Source organism: Dipodomys ordii, unplaced genomic scaffold, assembly GCF_000151885.1.
Source record: "Dipodomys ordii isolate 6190 unplaced genomic scaffold, Dord_2.0 Scaffold71, whole genome shotgun sequence".
NCBI classification, from domain to species: Eukaryota; Metazoa; Chordata; class Mammalia; order Rodentia; family Heteromyidae; genus Dipodomys; species Dipodomys ordii.
Genome location: NW_012267287.1, coordinates 2590294 through 2605637, shown reverse-complemented (window position 1 = coordinate 2605637; position 15344 = coordinate 2590294). Strand labels below are relative to the sequence as shown.

At 61.5% G+C, this 15344-nt stretch overlaps 1 protein-coding gene across 1 annotated transcript; it reads left to right on the top strand.

The window, feature by feature from the left end:
* The first annotated feature begins 902 nt into the window (after positions 1-902).
* Htra3 (HtrA serine peptidase 3) lies at positions 903-13475 on the top strand. The gene is made up of 9 exons (XM_013023889.1): positions 903-919; positions 1110-1214; positions 2958-3180; positions 4454-4648; positions 5160-5192; positions 6249-6363; positions 10501-10549; positions 11664-11759; positions 12636-13475. The coding sequence occupies exons 1-9, from the start codon at positions 903-905 to the stop codon at positions 12799-12801; spliced, it is 999 nt and encodes a 332-aa protein (XP_012879343.1). The 3' UTR covers positions 12802-13475.
* Positions 13476-15344: the final 1869 nt, after the last annotated feature.

Here is a 15344-nt window from a genome sequence, read left to right as displayed (position 1 = left end):
CCCCCCCCCCGCACAAGGCCGCCCCACCGAGTTGGCACGCTCCTGGGCACAGAGGGGCAGGCAGCTGGGCTCAGAGCCCACGTGGCCCTCGGCGAGGTTGGGGTGGGGCGGGCAGCCGGGCTCAGAGCCCACGTGGCCCTGGGCGAGGTTGGGGTGGGTGGGAGGGGACTTGGATTTGGCCCCGGCTCTGCTGTGCCCTGCTGTGCGCCTGGCCGGGACAGCGGGGCAGGGTGCAGCCCGTGCCAGAGCCCTGGGGTCCGGAAAGGAGCCGCTGGCAGCCCCCACCTTCCCCCTCTCGTGTGGCCCAGTCCTCGTGGCGCCATGACGCAGTGTTTGTGCCGGCCTCTGCTGGGCCTGCGGTCAGCAGGTGGCCTTGCACAGGCCGTCCCGCCCCCTGGGGTGCCCTTCCAGGCCCGGTCAGTGCCTGGGGCCCACCTCTGGTCACACTGCTGTCCACACAGCTGGAGGGCAAAGGCCGCAGGAACGCCAGGCGCCAGGGCCACCTGGAGGAGTGGGGCTCACCCCGGAGCCATGGTGGACGTGGGGTGCTGGGCCGGGCGGGGATGACTCTGGCCTCCAGGCTGGGCGACTCGGGGCGCCTCTTCCCGTGTGTTGCGCCGGAGCCCGGGCCCCCGTGTGCCCCGCAGCACCGTAGGGGGTTCTTCCTCCAGATGGAGGCCAGTCCTCCGGATGGGCTCATGGGGATTGTAGGGCCGCTCGCCGTGGGGACGCAGTGTCTGCGAGCGGCGGACGTTGCAGCCCGTTTCCTTCTCTGCTTGGGCCAAGGGATGGAGCGGCCGGCTGCCTGCCTGCAGCATGTGGGAATGAAACTTGAACACAGAGGACCAGGGCCCAGGAGCCCCCTGCCGTGGATGGCAGGCAGGGCAGGCAGGAGCCCAGGGATGTTGGTCCAGCCCTGGTATCGATGCTCTGTGGCCCAGGGCAAGGACCCTCTCCTCTCTGAGCCAGCTCTGTGGGGTTCAGTGAGGCGATGTGGGCAGGGGAGGGGAAGCTCAGCTTGTAATCCAGGTGGGCGCCTTTCCCGATGCGCCTGGGCAGAGTCTTCTGAAAGCCAGCGTGTCTCTGACGCCCTTCGTTTTTCCTGCCAGTGTAGGTCTCCACCAGTTGACCAGCCCCAGGTTCAAGTTCAACTTCATCGCCGACGTCGTGGAGAAGATTGCTCCGGCCGTGGTCCACATCGACCTCTTCCTCAGGTGCGTGGCCGCTCCCTGGCTTCCCGTGCCACGTGCCCTCCTGCCCACGTGCCCACAGACCACTGGGACCCACCTCAATGTTAGCGGCCAGGCAGAGGGCAGCCGGGGGGCGGGGGACAGCGGTGGGACCCAGGGACTTCACTTGCCAAGGCTAAGCCGAGGACAGCACGGGGGGGACACCCCGGGAGAGGACAGCACGGGAGAGGACAGCACGGGGGGGACACTCCGGGAGAGGACAGCACGGGAGAGGACACCCCAGGAGAGGACAGTATGGAAGAGGACAGCACGGGGGGATACCCCGGGAGAGGACAGCACGGGGGGGACACCCCGGGAGAGGACAGCACAGGAGAGGACAGCACGGGAGAGGACAGCACGGGGGGGGCAGCACGGGAGAGGACACCCCGGGAGAGGACAGCATGGGAGAGGACAGCACGGGGGGGACAGCACGGGAGAGGACAGCATGGGAGAGGACAGCACGGGGGGGACAGCACGGGAGAGGACACCCCGGGAGAGGACAGCATGGGAGAGGACAGCACGGGGGGGACACCCCGGGAGAGGACAGCACGGGAGAGGACAGCATGGGAGAGGACAGCACGGGGGGGACACCCCGGGAGAGGACAGCACAGGGGGACAGCACGGGGGGACAGCACGGGAGAGGACACCCCGGGAGAGGACAGCACAGGGGGGGCGCACCCTGGGAGAGGACAGCACGGGGGGGACCAGAGGGCTGGGGTGCGGGGAGCCAGGGGTAAGGGGAGGGGCTGGCCCAGCAAGGCTGCGTGGCTGGGGCTGGAAGGAGGCCGGGAGGCAGCCAGATGGGTGGGCTGACCAGACCCGGGAGAGGCCAAGGAGGGACCAGGGAGCTGCCAGGGCCCCCCCAGGAGGAAGCAGTTGCGGTGTGCGGCCTGTTTCCCCCCTGCTGCGAGCCCCCCCCCTTCCCAGGGCTGGTGTGTGCACTGATGTGTGCACATGTGTGTGGCGTGCTCACCGGCGCTCACATCCGGCCCTGAGCCCCTTTCCCCAGTCCAGCAGTCCTGAGCTCTTGTGCAAGTCCACTGGCTCCTGGTCCTGGGGCCCCGGATGTGGGTGTCTGTGGGTGGGGCCTGGACTGGCAGGGATGGGGGGGCGGCCAGGCTCCTCCAGAGCCCGCAGAGAGCCTGCAGCGCAGCTCTGGAGGTCGGTAGGGTATCTACCTCCTGGGGGGCCGAGCTGTGTAGGACCCCAGCATGACTGGTGGTTCCCTGGCCTGGGGGGCCCGGGCCTCCCACCCCCGTCCCCCGGCTCCAGGCATATTCCTGGGAACCCCAAGAAGTCTTTTCCTAATTCCCCTGTCTGAGCTGGAGACACAGCGCCCCCCAAGGGGCTCGAGCTGACCGGCCTCTCTGCCCCCCCTCAGCCACACCAAGCACTGGTGGCCCTTCTCAGGAGGGGAAGCAGGCTCAGAGGGCGGCCAGAGCAGAGGCAGGTCCCAGAGGGGTTGGATTGGATGTTTGAACGTGGTCTGTCTGTCTGTCTGGACTCTCTGGCCGCTGGGGCCTGCTGTGGGACGGGGCTGCTCTCAGAGACAGCCGTCTCTTTATGGCCAGGAAGCATGTGGCAGGGCACGGTTCACACTCAGGCCCGTGCTCTTGTCTCTCCACCCCACTGTCCCCACTGAGCCCAGCTCCCCAGCCCGCCCACCCCACGCCGCCCACCCGCCCCTCGCTGTCTGACGGCCCCATGCCGCTGCCCTCCGCTTGGCAGACACCCGCTGTTTGGCAATAACGCGCCACTGAGCAGTGGCTCGGGCTTCATCATGTCCGAGACCGGCTTGATCGTCACCAACGCCCACGTGGTGTCCAGCGCCAACACTGTCTCGGGCCGGCAGCAGCTCAAGGTGCAGCTGCAGAGCGGGGACTCGTACGAGGCCAGCATCAAGGACATTGATACGACGTCTGACATCGCCACCATTAAGATCCACCCCAAGGTAGGGGTGTGTGCGGGCGGGCGGCCCACTCCAGCCCTGCCTCCTCACCGGGAGGCCAGGGGCACCCAAGCTGGCCCTCCGACACCAACCAAGTCAGTCCCGGAACTGAGGCTGGGAGCACGCCTCCTGTATGTCCAAGCACCAGGTGGGAGACCCGGCAAGCCTGGGCCACGGTAGGGGAGGCCTCGGGCCGCTCCCCTCCCCGCTAGGGCCCCCCCTTTGCAAGGGTCTTCACTGACCCCCCACGCCACTGGCAGATGTGCGGATGTCCCCACTGGGCGGCAGACACAAGCCCTTAGACCTGTGCCCCATCCTGTCACCTCTGCGCCGGGTCCCCCACCAGCTCCCACACTGACCCAGAGGCCACTTGGTCCTCCACCACAGCTGCTCCTGGAAGCCAGCGCCCAGCATTCCCCTCTGCACCCCATGCCCCACAGCCCTGAGGAAGCCCCCCTACACCCCATCGTCTGCAATCGCAGTGTGCAGTCAGGGTTCACCCATGATCACGGCCGGGGCAGGGTGGGCTGCTCAGGCAGGATGCAGGTCTGCAGTGCGCTGGTTCGTGCTGAGTCCAGGGTCGGAGTTCACAGTGCACGGCAGGGGGGGTGCTCGGGACCACCGCCACCTCCCGGAGGTGGGACTTGCATCTGGCCCCTCTCCGGAGTGTGTGTACACCGGATGAGTCTTGTGCGGGGTCCTGGCCGCGGCTGAGGGTCCCTGAGGGGCCCAGGTAGCTTTGCTGCCGTCACAGAGGCTGGGTCTGGGCACGTGGCCTCATTTTTAGAGATGGGGAACCTAAGGCTGGGCAAGGCAGATCAAAGTACAGGAGCTAGCGTCAAGGCCACGCCACTCTGCTGCTCCAAGAGAGCCACCTCAGGTCACCTGACCGGGAGTGACTGGGAGTGGCCACGTCCCTGAGCCCTGAGGTCAGAGCTTGCCTGGCCGCTCCCCCGGCCACAGGCACCCGTGTGCACCTCCGAGCCTTTGGATGCCCCTCCAGAGCGCTGCTGCTCCCAGCATGCCCTCCGCAGCAGCCGGACCGCACCAGAAACTAGACAGGGCCGCTCTCCCGACCCCTGGGGGAGTCCCACCGTGGAGAGGTGCCCGGCAGCCGGGCACTGAGAGCCAGGTGGGCTCCGCGGGCTCCGTGCTGAAGCAGAGGGGCCACCGCCTCGCCTCATGTCATCGTCTGTGTCTACGCTGGGAGGTTGCGCTGTTTGGAGCCTTCCCAAACGGAGCCTTGCTCCCCGGGCCCCTCTCTCCTCCTCCCCAGAAAAAGCTGCCCGTGTTGCTGCTGGGGCGCTCGGCCGACCTGCGGCCTGGAGAGTTCGTGGTGGCCATCGGCAGCCCCTTCGCCCTGCAGAACACCGTGACCACCGGCATCGTGAGCACCACGCAGCGGGACGGCAAGCAGCTGGGGCTCCACCACTCCGACATGGACTACATCCAGACGGACGCCATCATCAACGTGAGTCCCCCGGAGTGGCTCTGCCTCGGGCCGGCTGCCTCCCGCCCCCAGGGCCTGGCCCCTCACATCACTAGCTGGTAAGATCTCAGAGGCGCGGAGCCCTGCGGCTGCTGCCCGGGCACACAGGCAGCCTGGGCCCCACTGCTGCCCAGATCAAGATGGCCTTCAGATATGGCAGCCTGGCCACGCCGGGCAGCATGCCTGCCCCCGCCAGCCGCCGGCACGGCTCTTTACTGGGGTCGAGGTGGTTTGGATGAAGCCCTTTGCTGTCTTCTGGAGCTGCTGGCACCTGCGGTGTGAAGATGGGTACTGGCCCCAGTGGGTGCAAAGTGGGTGGGGGTAGGGGGCAGAGCTGCCACACGGAGGCCTTGGGCCTGCAGAGGGCGCTAGAGGGCAGGCCAGGTCCCCCCCCCCCCAGCGCAGTCCCACCCAGTTCCCGACCAGCTACAGAGAAAACGTGGTGGAGCTGTGAGTTCCCTGCCTGGCCAACATTCTCTTTCCTCCCTTGCAGTACGGGAACTCCGGGGGACCGCTGGTGAACCTGGTGAGTGTCCCCAAGCAGAGTCTGGTTTTCAGCGGTTCTGCTTACATTGCAGGGGGCCTGGGGGTAAGGGGCACAGCCGCCAGGCCAGGCCCCCAGTACTCCACTCCCAGCTCCACGGGGTGTCATCCTGGGCCTGGGGAGTGATGGGCGCCAGCCATGAGGACTCAGCCGAGGACAGCGGCCGGCCGGGCCCTGTGGTGTCGCTGGACACGGCAGGCACAGTGGGCCACCTCTGCCCTGGGCCGCCCTGTCCGCGGTGACCAGGGCGGCAGAAGGATGACCTGTTCCCTTCAGTCCCCTCGGCCACCTTTCTACGCTGCTGTCCCTAGCCCCAAAGTCAGGCTCCTCCCATCTGGGCTGGGAGGCCCCCAGAACAAAGAGGGGCTCTGAACAGGAGGTGGCCAGGCATGGCCGTGCTGAGTGCCACACAAGCACATGAGCTCTCCAGAGGGGCTGCAGGCCTGTGCTCGGGGGACAGGAGGGCACAGAGTGGGGTTGGGCACACAGGGACCCCAGGAGGCCACAGAAGCCAGGATGGAGGGGGTCGGGGATGGGGCTAAGGGAGAGTGCTTGGCCCTGGCCAGATGGGGCTCAGCTTGGATGGGGCTCCTGTGGGTGGGGTGCAGGCTGGAGGCCAGGAAGCCCGGCCTAGAGAGCTCTGTGTCGCTGGCCATCCATGGTGAGGACAGGCAGAGGAAGGCTGGGCAGGGTGGGAGTGGGGTGGAAGACAGTTCCCGGTCTCCACTCACGAGCTCCAGGGGTCAGGAGGACAAAGGGTCCCCTGTGAGCTGGCCGTGTCCTCCCCAGGATGCGTACGAGAGTGTACCCCAGAATGGAGCAGGAGGCCTCCAGGGTTGTGAAGGGCACAGTGGGAAAGGAGTCACTGCTTGAGGAGACCCTGGGAGGCGTCTGCTCTGGAGGGCGGGGCCTGCTCCCTGTCTCCCGTCACCGCCCGCCAGGCACAGGCCCGGGAAAGGGCTGTGGACACCATGCTTTGAGGGCAGCCATGTGCAGTGTCCCCTGGGTGACCACCCCACTCTGCTCACCCCGTGCCAGGACGGCGAGGTCATCGGCATCAATACGCTCAAGGTCACAGCCGGCATCTCCTTCGCCATCCCGTCCGACCGCATCGCGCGCTTCCTCGAAGAGTTCCAGGACAAGAGCGCCAAAGGTACAGAGCTCCCCCTCCCACCCCACCCCCCGCCGGGCTGAGGGAAGCAGGCTCCCTGGCCAAGGCCGCCCCCAGCTCCCAGGGTGGGCCGGGGCCCGCGCCAGGTGCTCACTCCTGACCCTTCGTCTTCCCCCCTCCTCGGTCATGGCCACCTTCACCCCTCCCACTCCAGGCTGTTTTCTCCTAGCTGAGGTTCACCCTGCCCCCCCTTCTCCCTGCCACCTTCCTGTCTGTCTGCTCAGCTATCTCCATCTGCACACCCACATTTCCATCTATGCAGCTATTATCCATCCATCCATCCACCCACGCACCTGTCATCCATCCACCCAACTCATCCACCCATCCATCACCCACATATCCATCCACCATCCACCCAACTCATCCACCACCCACATATCCATCCACCTGTGCTCCTGTCATCCATCCATCCACCATCTATCCAGCCAGCCAGCCAGCCATTCACCCAACCCATCCATCACCCACATATCCATCCACCATCCACCCAACTCATCCACCACCCACATATCCATCCACCTGTGCTCCTCTCATCCATCCATCCACCATCCATTCATCCATCCACCCACCCAGTTTGTCCACCTATCCATCACCCATGTGTGCATCCATCTGTCCACTCATTTACCCTCATCCATCTATCCATCCATTCATCACTCATCTGTTTACCCAGCCATCTCCTATCCATGTTTCTTCCCTCCTACCCTTCCTTTTCTCCCTCCTTCCACCGTCCACTCACCCTTTCAGCCCGTGGTCCACTTGGCAGGTATTTTTTCCTCCAGAGGAGCAGACCCCAAGACTGATCCTTGGGAGCACCCCTCCTGCCAGCCTCCGCTCCTCACTCCCATCCAGATGAGGGTGTCTGTCCACCCTGCCTGCTCTAGAGACCATGAACCCCTCCCCCACCCTGGGAGAGGTCACCCTGACCATTCTAGAAGCCATGAGCCCCCCCCACCATGGGAGAGGTCACCCTGACCATTCTAGAGGCCACGAGCCTCCCCCCCACAAAGAGGTCTCACTGAGACACAGTGACTCCCCAGGAGAGGGCATGCCAGCCCCTGTTGTTGGTGATCATGGCCTCTTTTAGAGGAGGCCCTGACTCAGGGCCCCCCTGGTGGGCCTGCCTTCCTGTTCTCAGTGCGCATTTTCCTTCCTTCATTGCGCTCATGCTGTCCCCACCCTACTGCCCTTCCTCTTCTCCTTCTGTCTCCCCACCTCCTCACCAGCACACCATTGAGAGCAGGGCTTCCTTATGCTTGAATAGCTAGGATGACAGGCGTGAGCTACCAGCACCTGGCTATAAAGTTACTTACTTATTCACTGAGTTTGGTGGAGAAAGGGTGTGGACTTTTTAGTGCATAGCATAAGCACAAACACAACACAAAACCTTTGAGCTGTACTTTACTGAAGAAATACAGCATGCAGTCTAGCTCTGCTCCTAAAACCTCAGGCAGTAAAACTTGTGGGAGAAAACCTCTCTGCTCTTGGGTCTGCAAGGACACCTAGATTGTCCAGTGTCTGTTGGTGTAGCAGGTCTGGATGCGTAGGTGACAATTGTCCTTAATTAGGTGGAGTAAACCCGCTCGCTTCCTTCTTCCACTCTCCATCTCTTCTGCCTCTTCTAGGTCCTTTGCACATCCTTATCAAGATTGGATTTACAGAAAGGAAATCCTGCTGGCATTGTTATTGCTTTAGGTCTATAGGTGAACTTGGGAAAAATGGGCATTTTTAGGGTCCCATCTCCAGAGCAGTGATCACACAGTGTCTTTCTCTTCATCTAGGTCTTCTGTCGCTGTGCTCAGCATCTTAACACCTGCTATTACAATAAGTTGCATTGGTTGATTTCTCATTGATTGATTGCTGTACTCAGATTGAATTCAGGGGCTCATGCTTATTGGTAGACACTCCATCACTTGAGTGACTCCTCCAGCTCTTTTGGCATTGGTTGTTTTGGAGTGGGTGTCCTTGATGATGCCTGAGTCTGCCTGGACTTCTATCCTACTCGGTGACCTCCCCACCTCACTGAGTTGCAGGCACCCAGCACCACACCCAGCCACTGGTCGAAGTAGGGTCCTACAAATGCCTTCTGCTAGGCTTGCCTTGAATCTTGGTCCCCCGATCTCTGCCACACAAACAGCTAGGATTCCAGGTGTGCATACCAGGCCACAGCACGTTGATTGATTTAAGTGTTAAACCAACCTTGAATTCCTGGGGTAAATCTCACACACTTGTGTTATCCTTTTGTATATTGTTGGATTTGATTTGCAGAAAGTGTTTAAAGACTTTTCCATTTCTATTAGATACATTGGTTTGCTTTTCTTTCCTGGTTTTGGTGGGGAAAATGGATTGATAGTCACTCATTTTCAGCACCTAGAGAGGTCAGCAGACTCTGGGCTGGTTCTATCTTAAACAAATTATAGAATTAGTCAATGGGTCTGAGATGTTCATCATAGGACAATTTTTAAACACAAATAAAACTCCTTTCACTCAAACATGGCTGTTTGAGTGGCTGACTTCTCTTGAATGATTTTCAATAGTGTGGAAATAGCAGGCAATGTTTGTTTTTGGGTGTGTGGGGCTGTGGGGGGAATGGCTCTCATTCTTGGCGTCTTTATTTTTTCACGAATGTGCTAGGTAGAGATTTAGCAATGTTACTGATCTCAAAGCGTCAGCTTTTAGTTTTCACTTATTTTCTCTTGTGTTTCTATTGTCCATTTCATCAATTACATTCTTACCCTTGTTGTTTTCTATCTTCCTTTTATTTACTTCTTTTTTTGTAGGTTGAAACCAGGTGCTTTTCTAACAGTCATTATAGTGCTGTTGATTTCCCTCTTTTTTTTAAATTTTATTGTGAAAATATCGTATAGAGGGGTTACAGTTACATGGGCAAGATAATGAGTACATTTCTTATCAAGCATTGTTGCCTCCTCCTTAGTTTTCCCTTCCCATCCCTTCCCATCTCCCACCCCTGCACCCCAGCCAAAGTTGTAAAGTTCGTGTTTTGACATAACGACTTGTACATCTCATTGTTGCAGTGGGTCCACCTGTATCCCTATTTAAGCCATTTGTTTTTTCCCTTCCCCTCCACAAATTATACTGACATCAAATACAGTGAAAGCAGGGGTTATACCGTGGGGGAGGGACATAAAAGCAACAAAGAAATCATCTTATAAATATATTAGAAACAATCACATGAAAGAAAAAACTTTAAATACCTATCTTGGGGTTCATTTTACCTAACATCAACTTCTCTGACCTTTTCTGCTTGTCTCAGACATATACTAGTTATTGCATCGATTTCCCTCTTAAGTGCTACCTTTGTGTTCTATAAAATTTGGTATGTCCTATTTTAAGCAGCTGAAATACTTTCTAACTCTCGCTTTGATTTCATGTTTGAAGATAGGCTGTTTAGGAGTAGTAGTTTCTGAGTAGTTGAAAAATTTCTAGATACTTTTCTATTATTACTTTCTACTTTAATCCCATTGTCATCAGAAAATTTCATGAAATGAGAAAAAAAAATTAAGCTGAGGACATGGCTCAAGTGTAGAGATCTTACCTTGTAAAAACCAAGTGCTGAGTTCAGGCCCTGTACCAAAGAAAAGAAAAAAAGAGAAAGAAAAGCCAAGTGAAAGGAAATGACTTTGTCCAAAAAGTTAATTTCACCACTTTAACTTTCCTGAGGCTTGTTTAGTGACTCAGAATCTGTGACTGTGATTTCTGGGTCGTAGACACCTGCTGAGTGCACGGGTGGGGTGGGGGGCTCCGTGGGGGCCTGCGCCCTCGGGTACCTGGTGAGCTGTGTCCTCGGGTGAGGTGGTTACCTGGCACTCTGGCCCGCTGCTGCGCTCTGGCCTTGCTGTGATTTACAGGGAGGGCCGGGAGGGGTATGAGCTCATTTCTGAGCCAGGGCATTGGGGACTCGGAGGAGAGCCTGCTGGCCCCTGAGTGTCAAAGCTGAGCCGCCGGCTGAGGGCAGAACAGACGTGAGGCCCTGGGGGAGTGGGGTGCTCGGCTCCCGCAGGGCTCCCCTAGCTCATGGGGGAGGGCAGCGCTGGCTGTGGGCATCCTTGGGAGGGCAGTGGTCTTGAGGCTGCCTTAACCGAGTCCTGTGGGTTTCCTTTCCAGACTGGAAGAAGCGCTTCATTGGCTTGCGGATGAGAACCATCACTCCGAGGTGAGGGCTCCCCGGTCTCCCCACAGCCCCTCCTCCCTGGCCCCGCTGGGCCTGCCCGCCTTCTGTGCTGGACCCTCCTCTCGGATGCCCCTGTCTGCTCTGTCTGATGGAGTCCTCTGGCATCTTCCAGAGTCCATTCACGCACTACCTCCTCCTCCAGGAAGTCTTCTGGGTTAATTTCCTGGGGTTGCCACACAAGTTACCACAGTGTGGCATCTGAACAACCCAGATACATAGGTTGAGGGTTGTGGATTCAGGAATGAGCGTGGGCTGTCGGGGCCACGCGGTGGTGGAGGCTCTGGGAGGAGCCTTCCCACTTCCAGCCTCTGAGCCTGCAGCCTCCTGGCTGTACACACCTCCCCCCTCCCACTGTGTGCATCCATCCCTCCTCCCCGCCCAGCTCCCATGACCTCCCCCTCCGCGTGTATCTCCCTCCCCGTTTCTCATGGGAGACAATCTCATTGGCATGGGATTCGGGGCTCACCCTGAAGTCTGGATTCTCTTAAGATGCCTACGAAGATGTTAATTCCAGACAAGTCTCGAGCATTCGGAGGCCCCGGTGACCTTGGGCGGGCACTGTCCTGCCCCTCTGGGCTCCCCACGTGGGAGGAGCTGCCCCGTCTCTGCACAGCACTGGCCTCTCTCCAAGGCTGACCTGGCCCGGCTGTGGGGCCTCGGGCTCTGCCTGCCAGCTTGGCTGGAGCTCCTGGGAGCCAGGACCCTACTGGAGAGCAGTTGCAGCGGAGCCTACCTGCCTATCTTCTCATTGTGTTCTCCTCCTTTCCTCCACTCCACGTCTGCTCCTCCTCATCCCTGCCTGGCCCTTTGTCTGTCTGTCTGCCCTGCTTTCCTCCATCTACCTGCTTAGCCTTTACTTTTCCATGCATTCACCACCTTTCCTCCCTGCCTTCCCTCTCCCTGCCGCCTCCCATCCCCGCCCCCTCCAGTCAGCCATCGCCGCCCTGTGCCTGTCTAGTGCGCCAGGTTGTTCAGAGCCGGGCAAGCGGGTGGCATGGAGCCTGCTCTCGGCTGCTGGCCTGTCTGGTGGTGGCGGAAGACCGAGGCTGTGTGCCCAGAGTGGGTTTGGAGGCCTTACACAAGTGTATCTTCTCAGTTTGGTGGAAGAGCTGAAGGCCAGCAACCCCGACTTCCCATCCGTCAGCAGCGGCATTTATGTGCAAGAGGTGGCCCCGAACTCACCTTCTCAGAGGTGAGCAGGTGGGGCCGGCGTGGCAGGGGGGCCCACAGGAGGCAGTAGATCAGACATTCTAGAGGGCGTGTTGGGGTGGGGGTAGGGGCTGAGCAGGGACTCCCCCATTGACCTTACACAGCCTTGAGACTCCTGGCAGAGAGATGTGGATAGGGCAGGTGGATTCTGGCCTCTCCCCGAAGCCACAGGCGGCAGACGGCGTGCTCCGTGCCCACACCCTGGCACAGCCGTGGGCTCTTCAGGCCGGGCCCTGGACACACCCGACCCGAGCCACAGCAGGCGGGGCCCTGGCAGTGGCGGAAACCATCATCCTGCTTGCTGGATGGACCCCACTGGGGTCTGGGCTGCTGTCAGGGGGAAGACGGAGCCTGTGCCATCTCGGTAGTGAACATGTACCCATCACGTGCCCTTGGCAGAGGAGGCTGGTGCCGGGGCCTGCTCTTCCTCCTAGAAGCGAGCGGCTTTCTAAAGTGGCTATTGGAGCCTGGGCCCCAGCCTCGCCAGCCTGTGTGGTGACCGCACCGGGGCCTCGCTAGCCTGTGTGTGTGTGTGTGTGTGTGTGTGTGTGTGCGCGCGCGCGCACGCAATGGAGGCATCCAAGATGGCGATGTCATCCTGTGGGGGCAGGGGAGGGGAACGCCTCTCAGCCTCTGTGTGTGTGTGGGGGTGACCGCACCGTCTCCATCAGCCGGGGCCTCGCAGCCTGTGGGTATGTGCATGCGTGTGCGTGTGTGTGGTCACCATGCTGTCTCTGTTGGCAGAGGAGGCATCCAAGATGGCGATGTCATCCTGTGGGGAGAGGATGCCTCTCAGCCTCTGTGTGTGTGTGCGCGCGTATGCACGTGTGTGTGGTCACTGCACGGTCTCCGTTGGCAGGGGAGGCATCCAAGATGGCGATGTCATCGTCAGAGTGAACGGGCGTGCTCTGTTGGACTCAAGCGAGCTGCAGGAGGCCGTGCTGACCGAGTCCCCGCTCCTGCTGGAGGTGCGGCGGGGGAACGATGACCTGCTCTTCAACATCTCTCCCGAAGTGGTGATGTGACGCGGGGCCGCCTCCCGCCCGTGCCCGTCATGGAGCCCGGGGTGCCACGGCTGCGGCCTCCCCAGGCTCAGGACGAAGGACCCCGGGGGTCCTCGGCGGGACCTCCTCCCTGGCCAGGGGCAGAGCAGAGGTTGGGCCCGGCCAGGGGTCTGCGTCTCCACCCGGCCCTAGTGCTGGTGCCAGTGCCGATGAGGAACGCCCAGCGTCAGCCCCTGGTCCGACGCTCCTGGTGCTGCCGTTGCTGGGCCTCTAGAAAGTTCTGCAGTTCCCCTCGGGGCATGACAGGGGCTGCCTGCCCAGCCTCCCAGAATCTCTGAAGGACAGACCATGTAGAGAAGATCCCGTGAAGAGCGGGCCCTGCAGGCTGCTCTGGAGCAGGTGCCGGAGGCGCCCACACTGAGCCAGGCTTGTGCCCGCCAGCTGGCCGGCAGCCACGGGGAGCAGGGCCTCCTGCCCAGGTGACTGGGAGCTGCCCGGTGCCAAGACGGAGCCGTCAGCCCCTCCTCCACACAGCTGGGGTGCAGCAGCCACCCCATCCCAGCCCCACTGCCAGAAGCCGCGGCCCTCCCGGGCACCTGCCCTCCGACATGTTTCCAGGTGTATTTAGGAGCTTGGCTGTAAGATCACCTGCAGTGCTGCGTGTACTGTACGTTTGTCTACTGTGTGGAATTAAAGTTTACAAGCACGTGGTTCTCTGTTAGCGGTGTCTGAGCAACGCCCCCCCCACACACACACACGGGGGTTCGTCCTGGCACCTGGCCAGGTGCATGAACCAAGACCTGCCAGGGCTAAAACAGGTGCGCGTGACACCTGAGCAACCACGCACACAAGGACACACCGTCCCCAGGGCCGCCTGGTGCCCCAGCAGCTCCTCCATTGATGCCCAGCTCTGACCCTCCCTGCAGGAGGGAGGGCGAGGCCGCCCCGCCCACCTCTGCCTGTGGAGCAGAGAGACCCGGCTCCCAGCAAGCCCAGGCCTTAGAGCTTCATCTCTCCTGTAGCCAGTCCCAGCAATGGGAAAACCGAGGCAGAAAGATCACAAGAGCACGGTGCCATGTGCCTGGGGTGCCAGCTGCTCTGAAGCCAGGGGTGGGCACCTGGCAGCCCGAGGCGGCCCGGACAGTCGGACTCTGCCTGGACCAAGTCTGGGGTCCTGCTGGCCGTGCTGCTCCTGCATGGTGGGCAGAAGCCCGCCCCCCCATCCCTGGTGCCATCCGCACTCCTGGGGTCACCGGGGACAGCCTGGAGCCAGGCCCCGTCCTCCCTCCCCAGTCCCTGGGGCACAGCAGACAGGGCCAGCCCTCCGCCCAGGGCTCCGGAGCGCCAGGCTGAGCCCCTGCCACCCACGTCCCTAAGCCTCTGCGCCTGGGCAATGGAGTTCATGCTGCTTCCCTGGCAGTTTGGTCTCCTCAGGAAGATGAAGCCAATGTCCCAGCCCTGCGTGAAGCCCAGGAGGGTCCCCTGTGCCCCTGCGCTCCCCCGCCCTTGGGGTGGCTGTGGCGGTGGCTCTGACGCTTTCCCACCGACCCGCGGGGGCCAAGCGGCACATCCCGAGGCCGCTGCCTCTGCCCCGGCCGGCTCTCCAGCCCGCAGACCTCCCGCCCAGGGGCGGAAGTGGCGCTGTGCAGTGCAGGCCCGTCCTGCCCATCGCTCCCAGATGGCGGCAGGCTGACCTCCAACTGTTCCTGCAGCTGTTTAAAAAAAAGCCTGTGAAAAACAACTTTTCCAGAGCCGGCCAGCTGCTTCGAGAACATTGAGCAACTCTGCCGGCCCACCCAGCCCTCCTCTGCGTTCCCTGTGACGTGGGCGTTGGCCCCGGGGCCCTGCGGACACCCCAACTCCCACAAGCTCAGGAGCCTGTGGCCAACGCCTGCCATGGGGGAAACCGAGGCCCAGAGAGGGGTCAGGAGTGGCTCCAGGCCACACACACGCCGGTGGCTGGCCTCCAGTGGCCGGGCGGGCTCTGTCCCCCTGGGCAGCTGTGCTCACAGCTGTGGCCAGGTAAACATCCGCTCCCGGGGGGATGGAACTGGTCAGGCCCTTCAGCTCTCTGCCCTTGGTTGACCTGCGCACGCGCACCCTCCCCCAAGTGCTCCCTGCCCCACTGTGACCAGAGATGGGAGTTCAGGAATGAGCTGCAGCCCAGGGGGGCATGGAGGAGCACAGGGGAGCACGGGGGAGCATGGAGGAGCATGAGGGAGCACAAGGGAACATTGGGGAGCCCGGGGGAGCACGGAGGAGCATGGAGGAGCACAGGGGAGCACGGGGGAGCATGGAGGAGCACAGGGGAGCACGGGGGAGTATGGAGGAGCATGAGGGAGCACAGGGGAGCACGGGGGAGTATGGAGGAGCATGAGGGAGCACAGGGGAGCACGGGGGAGTATGGAGGAGCATGGAGGAGCACAGGGGAGCATGGAGGAGCACAGGGGAGCACGGGGGAGCATGGAGGAGCACAGGGTATGGAGGAGCATGAGGGAGCACAGGGGAGCACGGGGGAGTATGGAGGAGCATGAGGGAGCACAGGGGAGCACGGGGGAGTATGG